At 41.4% G+C, this 16,030-nt stretch overlaps 1 protein-coding gene across 2 annotated transcripts in view; it reads right to left on the bottom strand.

Moving 5' to 3' along the window:
- The window catches only part of PEPD (peptidase D), a 145,121-nt gene extending 129,407 nt beyond the window's left edge, over positions 1–15,714 (bottom strand). For both annotated transcript variants that reach the window (XM_076349138.1, XM_076349139.1), the window contains exons 1-3: positions 15,646–15,714; positions 9,525–9,708; positions 8,107–8,234 (exon numbers count right to left, since the gene is read on the bottom strand). In XM_076349138.1, coding sequence (XP_076205253.1) covers positions 8,107–8,234; positions 9,525–9,708; positions 15,646–15,662 — 329 coding nt within the window. In that variant the 5' untranslated portion in view covers positions 15,663–15,714. The remainder of the gene's footprint in view (positions 1–8,106; positions 8,235–9,524; positions 9,709–15,645) is intronic.
- Between the last annotated feature and the right edge of the window lie 316 nt (positions 15,715–16,030).

Here is a 16,030-nt window from a genome sequence, read left to right as displayed (position 1 = left end):
ACAAGCGTAGTCTTCAGCAATTGAAGTTCCACACAGTCAACAACTCATTTCTCAAGCCTTGCTAGAATGAGCTTAAAGCAGAGTAAACATTTCAGTGAGACTGCATACAAAGAATAAGAACCTTGGCAAAAATTAAACCAGATGAATAGAAATACATCAGCAAAGCATGTAGAGCTGGAGGAGGGAAAGGGATACAAAAGCAGTGTTTTAACGCTGTCAGAGATGCACCAATAAACTCCCTCGTCATTACAATATCATCAAGTTAACAGATGGCAAAGCATTAACCAAACAAGAGGGTGTTGAGAACTGCTAGAAAGAACAACACAGGAGGCTTTACAAGATACCAGCAGATGTTCCTGACTGTGTCCAAAAAAATGCAATCACCTATATATCCAAAAGGAATTTCACCATCTCAAACAAGAAGGTTAAAAGGCATCAAGCTAGATTTAAAACAAAACAGTTCTAATGGGCTTGCTGGTATCACAGGCAGCCTCCAGCAATGTTTTGACTACGTTAATGTTACTCCCTTTCCACATTTCTCTAGATTTATGTTTTATCCTTTGAAAGACAGAAGTACCTGCACACACGTAAACTCAGACTCCTTGCTCCTTTTGATACAGTCCAGAGCAAGATGGATTTTGAGAAAATAACAATTTAAAAGAAATTGAACTGAAGATGAAGACTCAAACTGATTTGACTGGACAAGGTAACCAGGGCTGTAACTGAAGCTATGTCTAGCAGAGGGACAGAATGGTAGAGTCCACATGCATGATGCTGGACACAGGATGCTGGGTATATGACACTGGACTTCCCAGTGCTACACACAGATTATGCAGAAGCAGCATAACTATGAGCAACATACAGACCGTTGGACTTACTAAATAAGAAATAAAGTATTGAGGAGACTCTCCTTAGCTTCTTCTCATTAAAAGCCAAGCTCTGAACTACTTATTTCATCTACTTCAAATATACAGTCTCACTGCTCCTGCTCAGCTATTCCCACCACAGGCATTCCCAAAAGATGAAAAGTTATTTAGGTTTTCTATAAATTCTACCTCAAGAGGCAGTGCCTCGATTAGACATTGAAGAGATACTATCAAGAGCTACCCCAAAAAAACAAAAACACAGAAAACTTGCAATTGGTAACCTTTGCTTTATTTCTTTCTGCAAATAAAATTCTTCCTTGGAGAGAAGGGATCTATACCAGTACAGAAAAAACTGTAACAAAGGAAATGTTTATACACTGAAATCCCTGAAGGATTTCTTGTAGCGTAACACTGCTGACAAATACTCATTAGAAAGCTCTCCTCCCAAAAAAAGGCACAATAAGAATTACAGTGCTTAAGAGGGTAAGTGTAATTTCTAGGTCACTATATAACAACAGTGTTCCACTCAAACACTGGTCTCAATTCATGCTTCTTAACTGAGAGAGTTACATACTGAATCTGTCAGTAGCAGATGTTCTGCTTTTACTTTGGAAAAATGCCTGTATTGGGGGGAAAACGAACAATATTTTATGTCCCACACATAAAAGCACTACAACAAGCTCTGGAATGTGTGCAGCATGTCCCGCAGCTCCCATATTATTTGATAATAGCATGAAAGGAAGCAGTACTGATGTTTACAGCAGCATTAAGATGCCCTGAACAGTTTTAAGAAGGGGATGATAGTATTCCCATCTTATAACCTGTAAAGAAAACTAAACCACAAAGAAATTAAAGGAACTTGCCACAACAACTCATTGGGCATAAAGAAAAGGCAGAACGTACCCACGCAAACAGTGCCCAATCCACTATGCCATGTTGCCCCTGTAAGACAAAGAAGTAACTGGCATCCCCCAGGAATAGGGTCAAGGCCAAGCATTCTGACACCCAGAGCTTCAGCAAGTACACAGGCAAAGGGGTACACAGCAAATAAAACACAATCTGCCTGCTTTTCACTCACATTTAGCTCTTAAAAAGCATTAATATTGATTATACTTTTCCCTATCCTGTTTTAACAAAACAGTTGGGTTTGTTTTTTCTTCTTTGTATGTTTCTCAACACAGACAACACCAGAGTCCTTCCTGAGCATACAGACAGACACAGCACAGGTTGCAGGGAATAAAAAACCTAAAGAAAACAGTTAACATCAAGAGCTGAGAACATGGAAAGAAGTGCAAGAATAGAGGCACCACTGTAGGTATTTCACTTGAGAGTTTTTTCACTGAAGTGCCTTCTCAAATCCAGGCCGACAAGAAGCAGAGAGCTCTGCACTCAAACCAGGCAGCTGCACAGCAGAAGGCAGCATGGAGGTGCAGAGCCTTGTTGGAGCACTGCTGGAAAATCCCCATGGGCATTTCTTTTGCTGCAGCTTACCTTCCTACCAGCAGCAGCTGAGTCCTTGGAAGAAAAACACATGGAACGCCTGATCAGAAGAAAACTTGGGTTCGCTGATATTTCAAAATGCTATCAGGAGTTTATATTACTGAACTCGATACTCCTGCTAGCACATTAAATAAAGTATAAAATAAGAAATGCCTGGTGGGGGTTATCAATGTTCCCTGTCATACCACAGGAATGAGACATGCGTTAGCAAGACTTAACTTTCTCATGCTGTGGTTTGAAGCCACATCAGGATATTGAAAAAAACTCTGGTGCAGCACTGTCAAGCAGATTTACTTAGTGCTGCTTCTATTTCTCAATACACCCGAATCAAAAAGAGGAGAGGAAAAAGAAGCGCTTTAACGCTTACTAAATAACCAACTTGTGCATCCAGTTAAAGGTATATGCTGGTACAGATTGCAAATCAATGGACTGATATAAATTACTATTATTGTTTAAAACAATCTTAATAAGAAATACAAGGAAACTTAAGCAGCTAGAAAGCAAAGATTTATAAAAATAATTACTGAAGTAAAACTCATAGAAACAATACACATTCATCCTGGACCATCAAGGCTCATGGACAATTAGAATACTGGGACAATGACTAAATTGATCATTTGAGAAGTCAGAGCATTCGAGCAGCACTGTTTAGAGAAAAATAATCATCAGTAAAGTGGCAAGAGCAATCCAGACACTAATTATTCTGTAAAAGTAATTTTTATCCACAGAGAAATACCATAATAAATGAATGGAAGACAAGAAATGGAAATCACTGTACTATGGAGAGAATTGGAGTAATGGAAAATAAGCAGCATGGGGAATTGCACAAGTAAGTCTCGTCAATCAAAAGCAACCAGCTTTACTGTATGGTTTTGAAAGGATCGGATGAAGGGTAAAGCAACAGATGTACTATCTGAATAATAGTAAAATATTTGATAAAAATCTCTCTCAAGACTGTTACTCTCCAAAATCAACTCAAATTGGCTTGGACAGGAACACTACGATGTGACCTGAAACCCAATGACGAGTCATAATAAAAAAGTGAAAAGCCTAAAGCAGAAAATAAAAATAAATAAATAGATAAAAAGATGAGCTTTTCAAGGGCTGGGAAACCCTCCAACCGCCACACTGAAAAGTGCTGTATCAATTTAGACTGATGTTCTCAGAAGTTAAAGTGATAAACAGCAGTGGACTTCAAGTCTTGATTAGTGGGATACTGCAAAGACTGAAATTAGTTCTGATGCTATTCAGAAACAGAAGCAGGACTGAATATGTTCATGAGGTCCACAGATGGCATTTGCAGGTGGTAACAAACTTTGCAGATAAATTGCAATTGCCAGTTGGTACAAAGCAGTAATGAGATGACCTAAAGTGATTAAAAACTGATTTTTTTTTTTTTAAACAGCAAAATAAAGATTCAGTGGGTAGGGGGAAGGGACAAATGGCGGGAAGAGATCAAACTGATAGACATGGAAAAAGAAAACACTAAACATATTTCATTTTAGAGAAAAAATAACAAGAAAAAATAGCAGGGGATGATATGGTAGATCAGTTCAAAAGGTAAAACCAAAGACCCTTCTAGAGTATACTATCTGAATACACAGCTCCAGAGCATGCTACAAAGAGGACCTGTATGCACCACATCAGTAAAACTCATCTAGAAAACGTCCTTCATTCCTGCAAAATCTACATCAAGAGGAGCAATTAAGGTGATTTAGAGTTTGTTCCCTACAGCACCTACATACACTCCACTACCTTTCCAAAAAGTTGTCTCCAATCTCAGCTTGCACAGAATGGGCTCACTACAGACCTTGCCCTCTTGTAGCCAAGCCTAGGGCTAATTAATGCATCAGTCTCAGCCACCATGATATAGTCAGATACGTACCATGCTGTACACAATTTAACACTCACAATTATTCAAAATACAAATGACACAAAATTTCACCAACCCCCATTAAGAAAAAGAGATCAAGAAAGCGATTTCTTAGCTTCTAATTTTCACGGTCACATACAGTCTATCGGGGAAAAAAAAAAAGGGTAAAAGCCTAAATAGCCTGAGAAGCTCTTTTTTTACAAAAGCGTTTGGGGGAAAAAAGCAAACAAACAAAAAAACCAACCACATACTTCTGCACTTTTTTTTCCAAAGCCAGTGAAACTTCTCAGCTTTGCTGCAGTCAGTCAAGTTTCATCACCAAAACCAAAGGTTGGTTTTGGTTGTAACCTACTTAGAAAATGATGACAGTGCTTAAAAAGCTTCCTCTTTAGGCCACTGAGAAATTACTAACATTCGCGGAGCATTTCATTGTGCTTTATTACAGCTCCAAAGTGCCACACCAAGGTTCAACTTTGCAAATACAGATAGCTTCCAATCAAATTCATGGAAAAACATTACTTACAGTGGATGCAACACTAGATTAATGTTGTTATACTTACCAATCAGCCAGCAGGGCTTCAAAGAAAACACAGGAAATAGCACATAAATATTGCTCTGTCCCATTTAATATGTATTTCTAAAGTTAGAGCATGAAAGCGTTAAATATTTTTGTTTTCCATTAAAAACACTCTTTACATGGCAAGGCAATTAAGTTATTTTGGCTTCCACTCCACATAAAGCAGCTGCTGTACGGTATGTTTTACTTTATAAAATATCTTTAATCAGCACACTGACTAGTTCTGTCATTTATAATTAAGGAGGGAAATGGCAGGTGCAGCATTAATTAGTGAAATTGAAGTCTCTGTGCAAGACATGCAGTCATACCAACTTAATGCTTCCTAGGAATAGAAGTGATTGCTAACAGCTTTGCACCACAAACTTGACTACGTAAGACCATGATGAGAAAGAGGGGCATTTACAACACAGTTATGCTTCCAAAGCCTTTACAATCTTATATTACCAGATTCATTTCTTAAACTCTTCCTCCGAAAGTAAGAATAGAAGAATACTTCAGGAGCGCAAAAGCATACCCACTAAACCATCCTGCAAGAGTCTGTTTCTGCCCTACAAATACCGGGAGGGGCAGGGGGCAGAGGTACAGATCAAGAGAGAGGCAAAGCGGTTCTCTTAGTTTAAAAGATTTTCCCAGCCAACAACTAAGAAATGGGCTAGCCCAACATTTGGAGAAATGCCCACACTCGTAATTTAAAAACAGACAGTTGTTGCAATCCCTTCCCAACATGAAAGTAGGACCACCAGTCCTACTGTTACCCTCATAACAATTCTGCGAATGACACCTTAAGAGGTTGTGGGGTTTTTGGAGAACATCCATAGTCTGTGAGTTAAATTAAATCTCTCCTCCCTTTTAAAACTGCAGAGGTTATTTTGGCTTGAAGGACTTCTGAAAGGTAGCCTTACAGCTATTTACAAATCTTTAGAACATGCACATTCAGCAAGAAGTCCTACAAGATGAGCAACACTTCCAAAGAAGTGGTAGTCATCCTCAACACCAGTACTACGTTGTGCTGGGTCCTTGGCAGACCACAGCCCAGGGTGGTGCATTCATCATCTCCGTGTTCACCTGTTCTGTAGAGTCCCCAGGCACCACCTCAGCATGCAAAGCTGTTCATAAAAACAGGTGCAGTTGGCGAGATTAAAATAATTACAGCGTTCATGGTCTCATTTGTAAACTAATAGTCTGCTTATCTCCAAGCAAATGCTCTCAGACACTTCATTGGTTTTGGCCAAACTAAGACTGCAATTTGAAAGAAGCCAAGAAGCCCCACTTTTGCATTACTTCAAGGCAAAAAGGTTAACCCTTCTGACTGCCACATTACCTACGCTACGTTTCAAAAACAACTCAAATATGTGTCCTTCAGAAGTGAAAGCACAACAGTACCATCAAACAATACATTTAGTAACACAGTAGTAGTAAAGTAGTAGTAAAGAGCCTTCTGCATTAATTTTAAGAGAATCTGCATTTCTGCCTAAACTCACATAGCAGATTCCCACATCTGCCTTAAATAGAAAGCAATATAAACACCAGGCAAAGAAACTGCACCCTATGCTATGAACTAGATGACCAGCTGTAGACCTCTGTAAAATACCAACCTCGCAAATATCGTACAAGGCATTGAACTGATTTGTGCTTCAATGATGTTAAATGAATGTTTCTTCAGTGGGTAGATAGTGCCTTCCACATGCACAGAAACAAGCACTTCCAAGGCAAACTATAGTAGATAAACAGCAGTGGATGGAAGGCAAACTTATTTGTGTTTTTCTTTCAGTGCTAATTTTGACTTAAAATTGAGTCTTCTGGGAAGAAACACAATCCCTAGCTGTGTGCAGTACCCCCTGCCAACCAACTTATGAAGCAGAACTGCTACTGACTCACAAATGAGTTATTCATCCATCCTCCTTCTGACAAGCAGAAAAAGTACATGACAACGGCTGACAGAAGAGAAAACAAAGATTCAAACAGAGGGATTCATGAAGGGTAAGGAGGAGAATTTAGAAAACAAGGGTGCTATGATAAAGACAATTTGTTATACTCTGCAAGAAGACACAACTACAATAAACCACTTTTAACCAGACTTGTAATTCTGTAAATGAACCAATAATGAGCACTGCACAAACAAATCAATAAGGCCACCGTTTATAAACACCACAATATTTTGTTTGAAAATGCAAAATGAGACAGTGGAATTTCAATAGTATTTTTAAGCCCTTTCAGATTAGGCACAGTCAGCGTGGGTATGAAACAGCTGATTTGAACTAGCAGAAGAGAACTTAGGGGGAGGAAAAAGGTTTGTCTATAAACGGGAACAAGCATCACTAGGGAACAGACTTTAGAGAGTACACATGGGGGTTAAACAGAACCTACCCTCGCAGACAGGTGCAACTCTCAGCTGAAATATGTCAGACAGCAGTATTCACATTTTTATGCTATCACAAACAATTTCAGTTCCCAGGCAGGTCTAAGACAGTGACATTCATATAAACTCTCTGAGAAGACAGCAGCCATGCCCTACCATATGGTCTGGCACAGTTCAGCATATGGGATTGGTTGCGATTGTTTTCATTTTCCCAAAATTAGCATTAAAATATAAGTGATAGCTTCAATTAGAAGTGAAGCAACCTGAGCTCATAATATTAAATTAGAAGTAATCCAATGTTCTGAGACAACGTAGACAACAAAAAAAATTACAGTTTGTTAGAGGGTATAAATACAATTAAGACTGAGAAAAGAAACGAACACATAAATAAATCAATTCTTCCACTACTATGGCACTGAGCAATATTTACTACCAATGTGGATAGAAAGAGAAATGTTTATGGCATACTCACAGAACAGAATTAAAATCACATTCCCCAGTCTGTCAGTTCATATCAAAAAAAGTATCAAAGAGGCTAAAGTACCTTCTGCCATTCAAAAAGCTTCATTAGCTAAGGCGGCTGCAAACTGGTAAAGCAACTTGAAAAAGCCTGTTTTACTATTGAACTTGTTCGGTCTTAACACAAGACTTCTACTTTTCTTTATGGTTCAGCTTCCTTTCATGGATACCATGAGATCCATGGGCTCAAATTCTAAAGGTATTCTCTACCAAATGGTGGTGGATCATTTGATATCATATGACCAATACCAATTGATCACATTTTGTATCACTGTACGTACATATCACTACAATTCACACCGAATGATTTGGTAGAATCTGATTAAAATGAGATAGCATTCCAGCTCTACAGACAGTTACATTATATGAAGTACTCGCATACATCGGAACACAGTTAAAAGATACGTCTTACTTTCCCATCCAAACTGCATAGCTTTCAGGGAGTTGTGGAACAAAAAGCATGGATCTTCCAGTATCAACATCTACTGCTCCAAAGCAGCCTGCTTCAGTTACTCCAAAAGTCCAGTGAAAGTAAGATTCCTAGGTTAAGACAAAATATATTCTTAAAAGAAAACCCTCACTTCTACCAGCTCTAAAAATACACTACAGTACATACTAATTCCTACTTCCACGTATCCGAAAGAGATCTCTCTTGCTTTTGGAGGGGGGGAAGTGGTTTAGGTCTAAAGCTTTTCAGACTGATTAGTTTTAGGCTACAATTATACAAATCGCTCTGTTGGCAACTGGAAAGGATCAGAGATTAATAAGCTACCATAAGAAATAAACAGGTCACCTCAGCACAATAAACATACACCACACAATAAAATACACTCTTCCAATCTAGAATTAGGCAATGTAGTATCAGGAAGAAACAATCATGCCACATGAGACAAGGCAAAAGCAGAGTGCAGATTCATTGGGTTGTGATGGCACAGTGCTGAAGTGAAGACCCAACCTCCTCCAGAAAAGAGGAAGCTGCACTAGGAACAGCCTTTAGCCAAGAGTTATTTTAAGAACAAGCAATCAAACAACAAAACACCTAACAATAGAGAGATGAATTTTGGTAAGGACAGAGATATGCTCTGATACCCTGAAAGGTGCATCTCCTCTAAAAACAGACCAATAACTACATTAAGATGTGCGCTATCTAGATTAGAATTTATTGGTTTTGTTTCTTCATAACATACAACAGCGCAATTAAATTCTCAAAACAAAGTACTGTAGCAGCCATGCAAAGTATGGGGTATGCATAATTAGAGTTCTGTTATGCCAACTTCCCCAAAAACTAAGAATGCATTCAGCGTGACATTAACAACTGAAGTCCTATTTGTGACAGAAGAACACATGGGTACTTAAGGAAGAGTCTAATTTGAGAAGACACATGTTGTAAATTCTAAGATATATCCTGCTTTGTGGAATATGCTATTTATAAAAGCTTGAAATACACTTTACTATGAATTAATTCAGTTTAGGTCCACCGTAACAGGTTTCATTACAGAAAAAAGGTTAGTTTTTGGGTCACAGACAAGACTGAAAAGGCTAAGAAATATTCCATTGCCATCTTTAACATTATGTTAAACACTGATAGGCAGTAGGGCCTTGAACAGGTTTAGGCCCTTTAAACCAGATAATGAGCCTGCATACTAAAGCACTGAAAGAGGGAGTAACTTGAAGCTGAAGAGGCAATGTTATAAAGAAGCCAATTTATTTAAGTGAAGCAAGGCAATGCACACATGAGAGATAAAGGGAAAGTAATTAAAAACCGTTTAAAAATTCATGCAGTTGAAGAGAGTTTCTTAATTTGATTTGAAGTTTTGATTCAGCTCTTACCTGGCGAAACACAATACCAGTATCAGTACAGTATCTCTGGGTTTCTTCTCCACCCTGCAGCAGAACAACTGAATTCTTCTGGACATCCCTATTCTGTCTCAGGCGATCACACAGTCGTCTTCTATTCAAGGCAAAGAGTGCTACAGGCACTTTCAAGGTCTCATTCCCCAGCCAAAAGGAGGGTCTAGAAAAGATTTTTTTAATTGACAATTAATAGAAGACAAAGACAGTGGTTAGCACAATTCAAACACACAGTGTTTGTTACTTTAGTCTAGAGCAGAAAAGGAAGTTTAGTTCAACTCTACAAACAAGATGCTAATCACTCAAGGGGAAGAGATGCTGTATACAAGCATCGCTCTCGAGCGATGATCAGACATTGTTCATGCAAGTACCAAAGGAAAAAGATGGCAACAGGAGACAGGGCTGGCTGCAGCTATGGCCCACAGCATGTCACTTGTTACATTCCTTTAGGTAAAGCAACACGAAAAGTAGATGCAGAAAGCGACAACAGCCTACGTCGGCTGAGTAAAGGCAAAACAGGAGAGAAGAAAATGAGTTCTGAGTTACTGAAAACAGAATTGGAAGGTTACATTAAGTCTGGCAAACTTCAGCAAGTCCTTCTGGGAAACATTCAGTACCTGAAACAGGGACTGGAGAGAAAAGAGGACAGATAGCAGATGCAGGACAACAGCATTTCCCATACTCACACAGCATCTGCAAATTTATTTTCTATGTACGTATGTTTATTCTTGCAGGCATACAAGCAGCTTCAGCAAGTGACTGAACTCACACCCATGGCCACAGGAGCATGTCCCCGGTACCAGTGACCTCCTGCTATACATCACCACCTGCCCCTAAGGCAGCACAAACGTGCTGAGACAGCCCAGAAAGTTTCTGAAAGATTGTACTCAACAGAGCCGCAACTGGGAGAATACAGTTTAAAAGTAGAGAGCGCTCTCTTAAAATAAACTGGTTATTAAGTAATTTAAGGTTTTTAAAGTACTACAAGAATATATTGCTGATTCATTGACTTTTGATATAGGTCCCTACCTGCACTTTTTGGAGCTTTACCAGTAGAAGCACAGTAGCTTATTGTAGGATTTTTTTTTTTTAAATCAGATGAGGAGAGAAGAATCTAAGAGCACTCCCTTTTTTTTATGTTTAATATAGAAAAGCTGTGCTTTGGAGCTTCACTATTACAGATGAATACTGTTTTACCAAAAAAATCCTATGATTTAAGTCCAGTTTGTCCCTCCACCTCAGCTTCTCTCAGCTTATTGAAGACTAACTGGCTAGATGGTCATTTTCTATCAGATATGCTTCTAGAGGAGATGACAGAAAGGTGCAGTCAAATTGTTACTATGTTAAAATGACAAGAAATTAAGCACCACGGGACTTAACCTTAGAGAAGCAGAGCTCCACATCTTAATTATTATATAGTTTTCATTGGCAAGCTGAAAGGTAACCTTTGATTTATAGCTGCATAAAGTAACCTCCTGAAAGACTTTATCAGCATCAGAAACACAAACCCTGTAATTTCTTACTGCAGACACAGCATAAAAGAGCTAATAAAATATTTTATTTTACTTGTTTATAACTACTTGATATAACAGCATAAGTAATTTTAGAAGGTGAAAGACTGCTCTTGCTAATCCAATTTTCAAACTATCTGCCTAGGAGTTCAGCTGATGGTGCACAAAACCCAAATGTGTTTATTACTTCCCACACACACCTGATAACCCAGCACCACAGGAGGTGATCATGACAAGGGCTGCAGACTACCTATTGAGTATCATGAGCATAGAGTGGAAGCACAGCATAAGCTTTCGTTTTGGGGTACCCATGCCTGTAGGAAGAATGAAGCAAGTTCATACAATCCTAGCAAAAGCTACTGAAAGTTTTAAATCAGATAGCGAACCTTAAACTAAATATGGGCAAGGCTTTTCGGGTGCAAAGCTCTAGCTCAGCAACTCAGCAATGCACAAGAGGTGAAAATGCTGTTATCCAAGCAAGATCACCCCCTGGAGTAACTCCATGCAGGGGCCTGGAAATCATACGCTCACCTTATTGCAACTATAAAAGGGAAGAGAGAACATCATCAGATACCCTTATGCCACAGGTTGCTCTCAGATCTTTGTATCTGCTGATTAAAAAAACAAAACCAAAAAAAGGCAGAGGTTGTAGCACAACCTGTCTTATGTTTTGCTTCAAAGGAAGGAAAAAAGTCACCTTTGTTGTAATTTTACCCTCTTCACAAGGTTTTTTTTCCCTGTGATTTTAAAAAAAAAAAAAAAAAAAAAAAAAAGGGCTCTGACCTCCCTCCTTCTCCAGGCCTATTCTTACACCCTGGAGCTTGTAGGAAGCTGCTACAAAGGCTCATTTTCATCTCCATTAAGTTTAGTATTAATGCTTTTATTGCACTTAAAACCTTTGACAACCAAAATGAGACTCAAGGAGAAATAATGATGTCAGGCAGCAATTCCTACTGGTAGTCTCACTAAGTCACTTTAAGAGTGTCTTTTACTGGGATCTTAACACTCAAGCTGAAATGCATTCTGGTGCAAAATGACAGTTCTTCTGCACATTTTATCTAAGCCCATGGCAAAACTGTGTTCTTCCTTATATATAACAGATCCCACTTTCCCTGCTTGAATTTGATGTCACAATATTCATCAACAGCAGAATTTGGCCCTGTACAGTTGTTTTAGACTTGCGCAGTTTTTTCACAGGCATGGCCTTGGTCTCTATTTTAATGCTGCCGTAACAATCACAGCAGCTGAGCATGCTGGACCCTACAGCAAGGGCTGCAGGACACAGGAGGGATGGGCTGAGTGTTGCAAATATTGCTCTGTTCCTCAGATACCCTGCTGAGCAATCGGTATGTTAATTCATGCCTTGGACAGTACCAGCTTGCCAGGCAACAGACCTACTTTCACAACTGAAATGCTGCAGAGAAAACCAGCTAGGTTTCAGAGAGGACTCAACTTAGAGAAGTTTGCTTCCTCCACAGCCTTTGTTCTCTCTTCCCTCCTGCAAGCACTCAGATACCAAACTGACAGACTCATAGATGGACTAACAACACGGCAAGATACCTACAGGTGCTGCTTTGCCTCCAGAGGTTGGGTCACTCCACATGCATGAGCCCAGTGCGAGCTTTCCACAACTTACGCAGAGAGCTCTTTTCAGAGACTAACACTGACAGGGGAATTTAAGTCTTACAAAAAAAGAGTATGGCTGTACACCTGGCTTTCTATTGCAAATAATGATTTGGGAAGAGAACTTTCACAGTACTCAAGATCACAAGAAAAGTCTTCGCACACAGGACTGGCTGCGTAACCATCACTCTGTTGTGACCACTGCTGTGTTACTAAGAAATACATGACAGGTAAGTAGGTTACGACTGGCCTGGTCTTCTTTCCATATTCCTTCCAGCCCAACTGTTACAAACCCCTGTGACTACGCAGTACTGTCTATACCATGACTATTATTTAGCACTTTTTCAGTTTCAAAGATAAGAAGTCACTGCAATGCCACTTGTAGTAGTTGAGTGGGTACATGTATACAAAACTGCCTCACATATGTATCAACCCTGCAAATGCACATGCAATTACAGTGCAATCAGTGTAAAACTCTGTTATTTGCCACCTAACAATACTACCACTGTCGTGGTTTAACCTCAGTCGGCAACTAAGCACCACGCAGCCGCTCGCTCACTCCCCCCCACCCGGTGGGATGGGGGAGAGAATTGGAAGAGCACAAGTGAGAAAAAACTCGTGGGTTGAGATAAAAACAGTTCAATAATTGAAATAAAATGATTAATAATATGATAATAATAATAATAATACACAAAGCAAGTGATGCACAGTACAATTGCTCACCATCCGCCGACCGATGCCCAGCCAGTCCCCGAGCAGCGGCCCCCCCGGCCAGCTTTCCCCAGTTTATGTACTGAGCATGACGTCCCATGGTATGGAATGTCCCTTTGGCCAGTTTGGCTGTGCCCCCTCCCAGCTTCTTGTGCACCTCCAGCCTTCTCAGTTGGTAGAGCATGGAAAACTAAAAAGTCCTTGGCTAGTGTAAGCATTACCTAGCAACAACTAAAACATCTGTGCATTATCAACTTTGTTCTCATCCCAAATCCAAAACACAGCACTGTACCAGCTACTAGAAAGGAAATTAACTCTATCCCTGCCAAAACCAGGACAACCACGAAGTTCTTTCTAGAGAGGGAATTACAAGCTTTCAATTTTGGTCTGTGATCTCTAATCACTCAGTTTATATCACACAAGACACACAAATATCAGAATTTAATTAGTACAATACATTGGCTGATCCTTCAAGGTCTGTTTCTTCTGTTAGTGCAAGGACTCTGGTGTCTCCAGTCACAAACTCAACTCAAAACTCTAGTGTAGAGTTATACATTTGATAATGAAGCATATTTAATGCAAGCACTGCTTTGTGGTGCACGCTTCTTTGAAGCTCTGCAAGTTTCTGCAAATAAGCATTAGTCAGTGTTGGAAATGGCTACTTGCAAGACCAGGACAGGACAAGCGAGGCTCAGCTTCCTCATTTCCTCTAGTCTGGTACCAGAATTCAGCCATTGCTCAGTCTGGTAAAGGCCTCCCACAGTAGCTGACAGTTTCCCTGCTGGCTGTCACACACAATTTTTATGATCACTTAGGCCCAAGCCCACACAAGAGCTCTTTTATTTAATCATACTGGAAGTGAAATGTAGCTAGGAACATTAAACTACATCTGCTTCTTTAAAGGATATTTTTCTTTTGCCTGGAACTGTTCATTTTCAATGTTTATTTCAGAAGTTTTATATTTCTGGAGAACTTACATTTTGTTACTGAATGATCCATCTCACATTTTGGATTTGTTTTGATGCAACCACCAGAACACACTGGTAACCCCAAAAATCCTATTTTATTTCTGGTTTTCCCACCATTTTTCAGTTAACCTTTTGTACTTCTCTTTTTTTCAGAAGAAAATTCACGGACTGCCATTTCTGTTCAACTGAGGTCACGCAGACAGGATCCAGATTTCAATGAAGATGAGAAACCGCTGAAACTACTTTTCAAGAAGTTATCATGTGTTTGTTGACTGGGCCTTATTTATTTGTTTTTGAGCAACAGAGTCATCAACATCAGCCTGAAGTCTAGCCAATTTTTAATGTTGTTTCCACATGAAATACGTGAAGTGCAAGAGGCCTACGACGCTAACAGCAGCACAAGCAAATAAGCAATACAAGGGAGACAGTAAAAGCAACTACCGCTGTTTAAGGCATAAACTGGATGTTTTCTTCATGGTGAACTCAGTGCTCCTTGTAAATAAGTCAACAACTTGAAGTCCCGGGCCCATTTGATGTCCCACCTACCTACCCCAGCCCAACCTCGCTCTCAGCAGGGCCGGGCAGGAGCGTCCCTCCACAGGGAATGCCCAGTCAGCACTGGGGGAAACCAGGGGTAGGAGAGGACCTCACAGGGGAGCAACCTCCACCCAAAGATGAAAGAGTCAGAGCCAAGTCCCAGCTTGGGACCTCTTTTTGGCAACTATGAAAAGTTCCCCCCTCATTTTGATACATTTTTAATGGCACCTTCTTAAAGCACTAGAAGAAACAGCCGAATTTAGCTATAAAATGTGGGAGAGGCCTTGCACTAAGTAACCCACAGCCACTTTTAAGCATGATTTCCCAAACCTAATGCAACATAAGAATAACCCACAACTCGGGGGGAGGCACTGCCGAACCGACCCGGCGGGCGGGGTGCCCGTGGGACCCTCCACAGCTCTCTCGCCGCCCCACGCAAAACCTGCTTTCACTTCAGGGAGCCCCCGCTCCAGCGCAGGCAACCCGGCCTCCCCTGCAGGCTGCACGACGACAACCTACCGCCCGTCCGCCCCACCGGGCCCGGCCCTCCCCAGCCGGCTTCGGGCAACCACCGCCCTCTGGCACCACTGACCCAGCCGGGCCTCGCAGAGCCGAGCCGCCGCCTAGTAGCACCCCGCGGGGGGAGTGGGGGGGAGCCGGGGGGACGCGCAGCCTCGCCACGGGCCGGGACGCAGGGCCCGCGAGGAGCGGGGAGCGCCGGCGGTACCGCGGCCGAGGAGCGATGCTTACCCCGCCGCCGCGGCCATGTTGCCTCACCGGACTTCGCCTGTCATGTGACGGCGGGGCCCCGCGGGCCGGGCCGCTGCGGAGGGGCGCGGCGGCGCCGCCTCAGCGCGGGGAGGCGATGGCGGGGCGGGGCGGGGCGGGGCGGGGCGAGGGGAACGTCTTCCCGGCCGCCCCTGTGAGGGGAGCAGGACCCGCCGCCCGCAGCGGGTCTCCAGGCTCCCCTCGGGCCTTGCACGCACTGACAGGCCGCTACTGGCCCCACAGGCTGCGCCTCTCCTCGGGCTTTCAGACATAGATCTGGCAGGGAAAAGGGCTCCTTGGGACCTGAGGCGTGGTGTTCATTGGGAAAGCTCTGCAGCTGTGTCCGAAACTGGAGAGGGGGTTTTGT

This window comes from Aptenodytes patagonicus, chromosome 11 (assembly GCF_965638725.1).
Source record: "Aptenodytes patagonicus chromosome 11, bAptPat1.pri.cur, whole genome shotgun sequence".
Lineage (NCBI taxonomy): Eukaryota > Metazoa > Chordata > Aves > Sphenisciformes > Spheniscidae > Aptenodytes > Aptenodytes patagonicus.
Note: the sequence above shows the minus strand (reverse complement) of the source record. Positions and strands in the feature narration are given on the sequence as shown.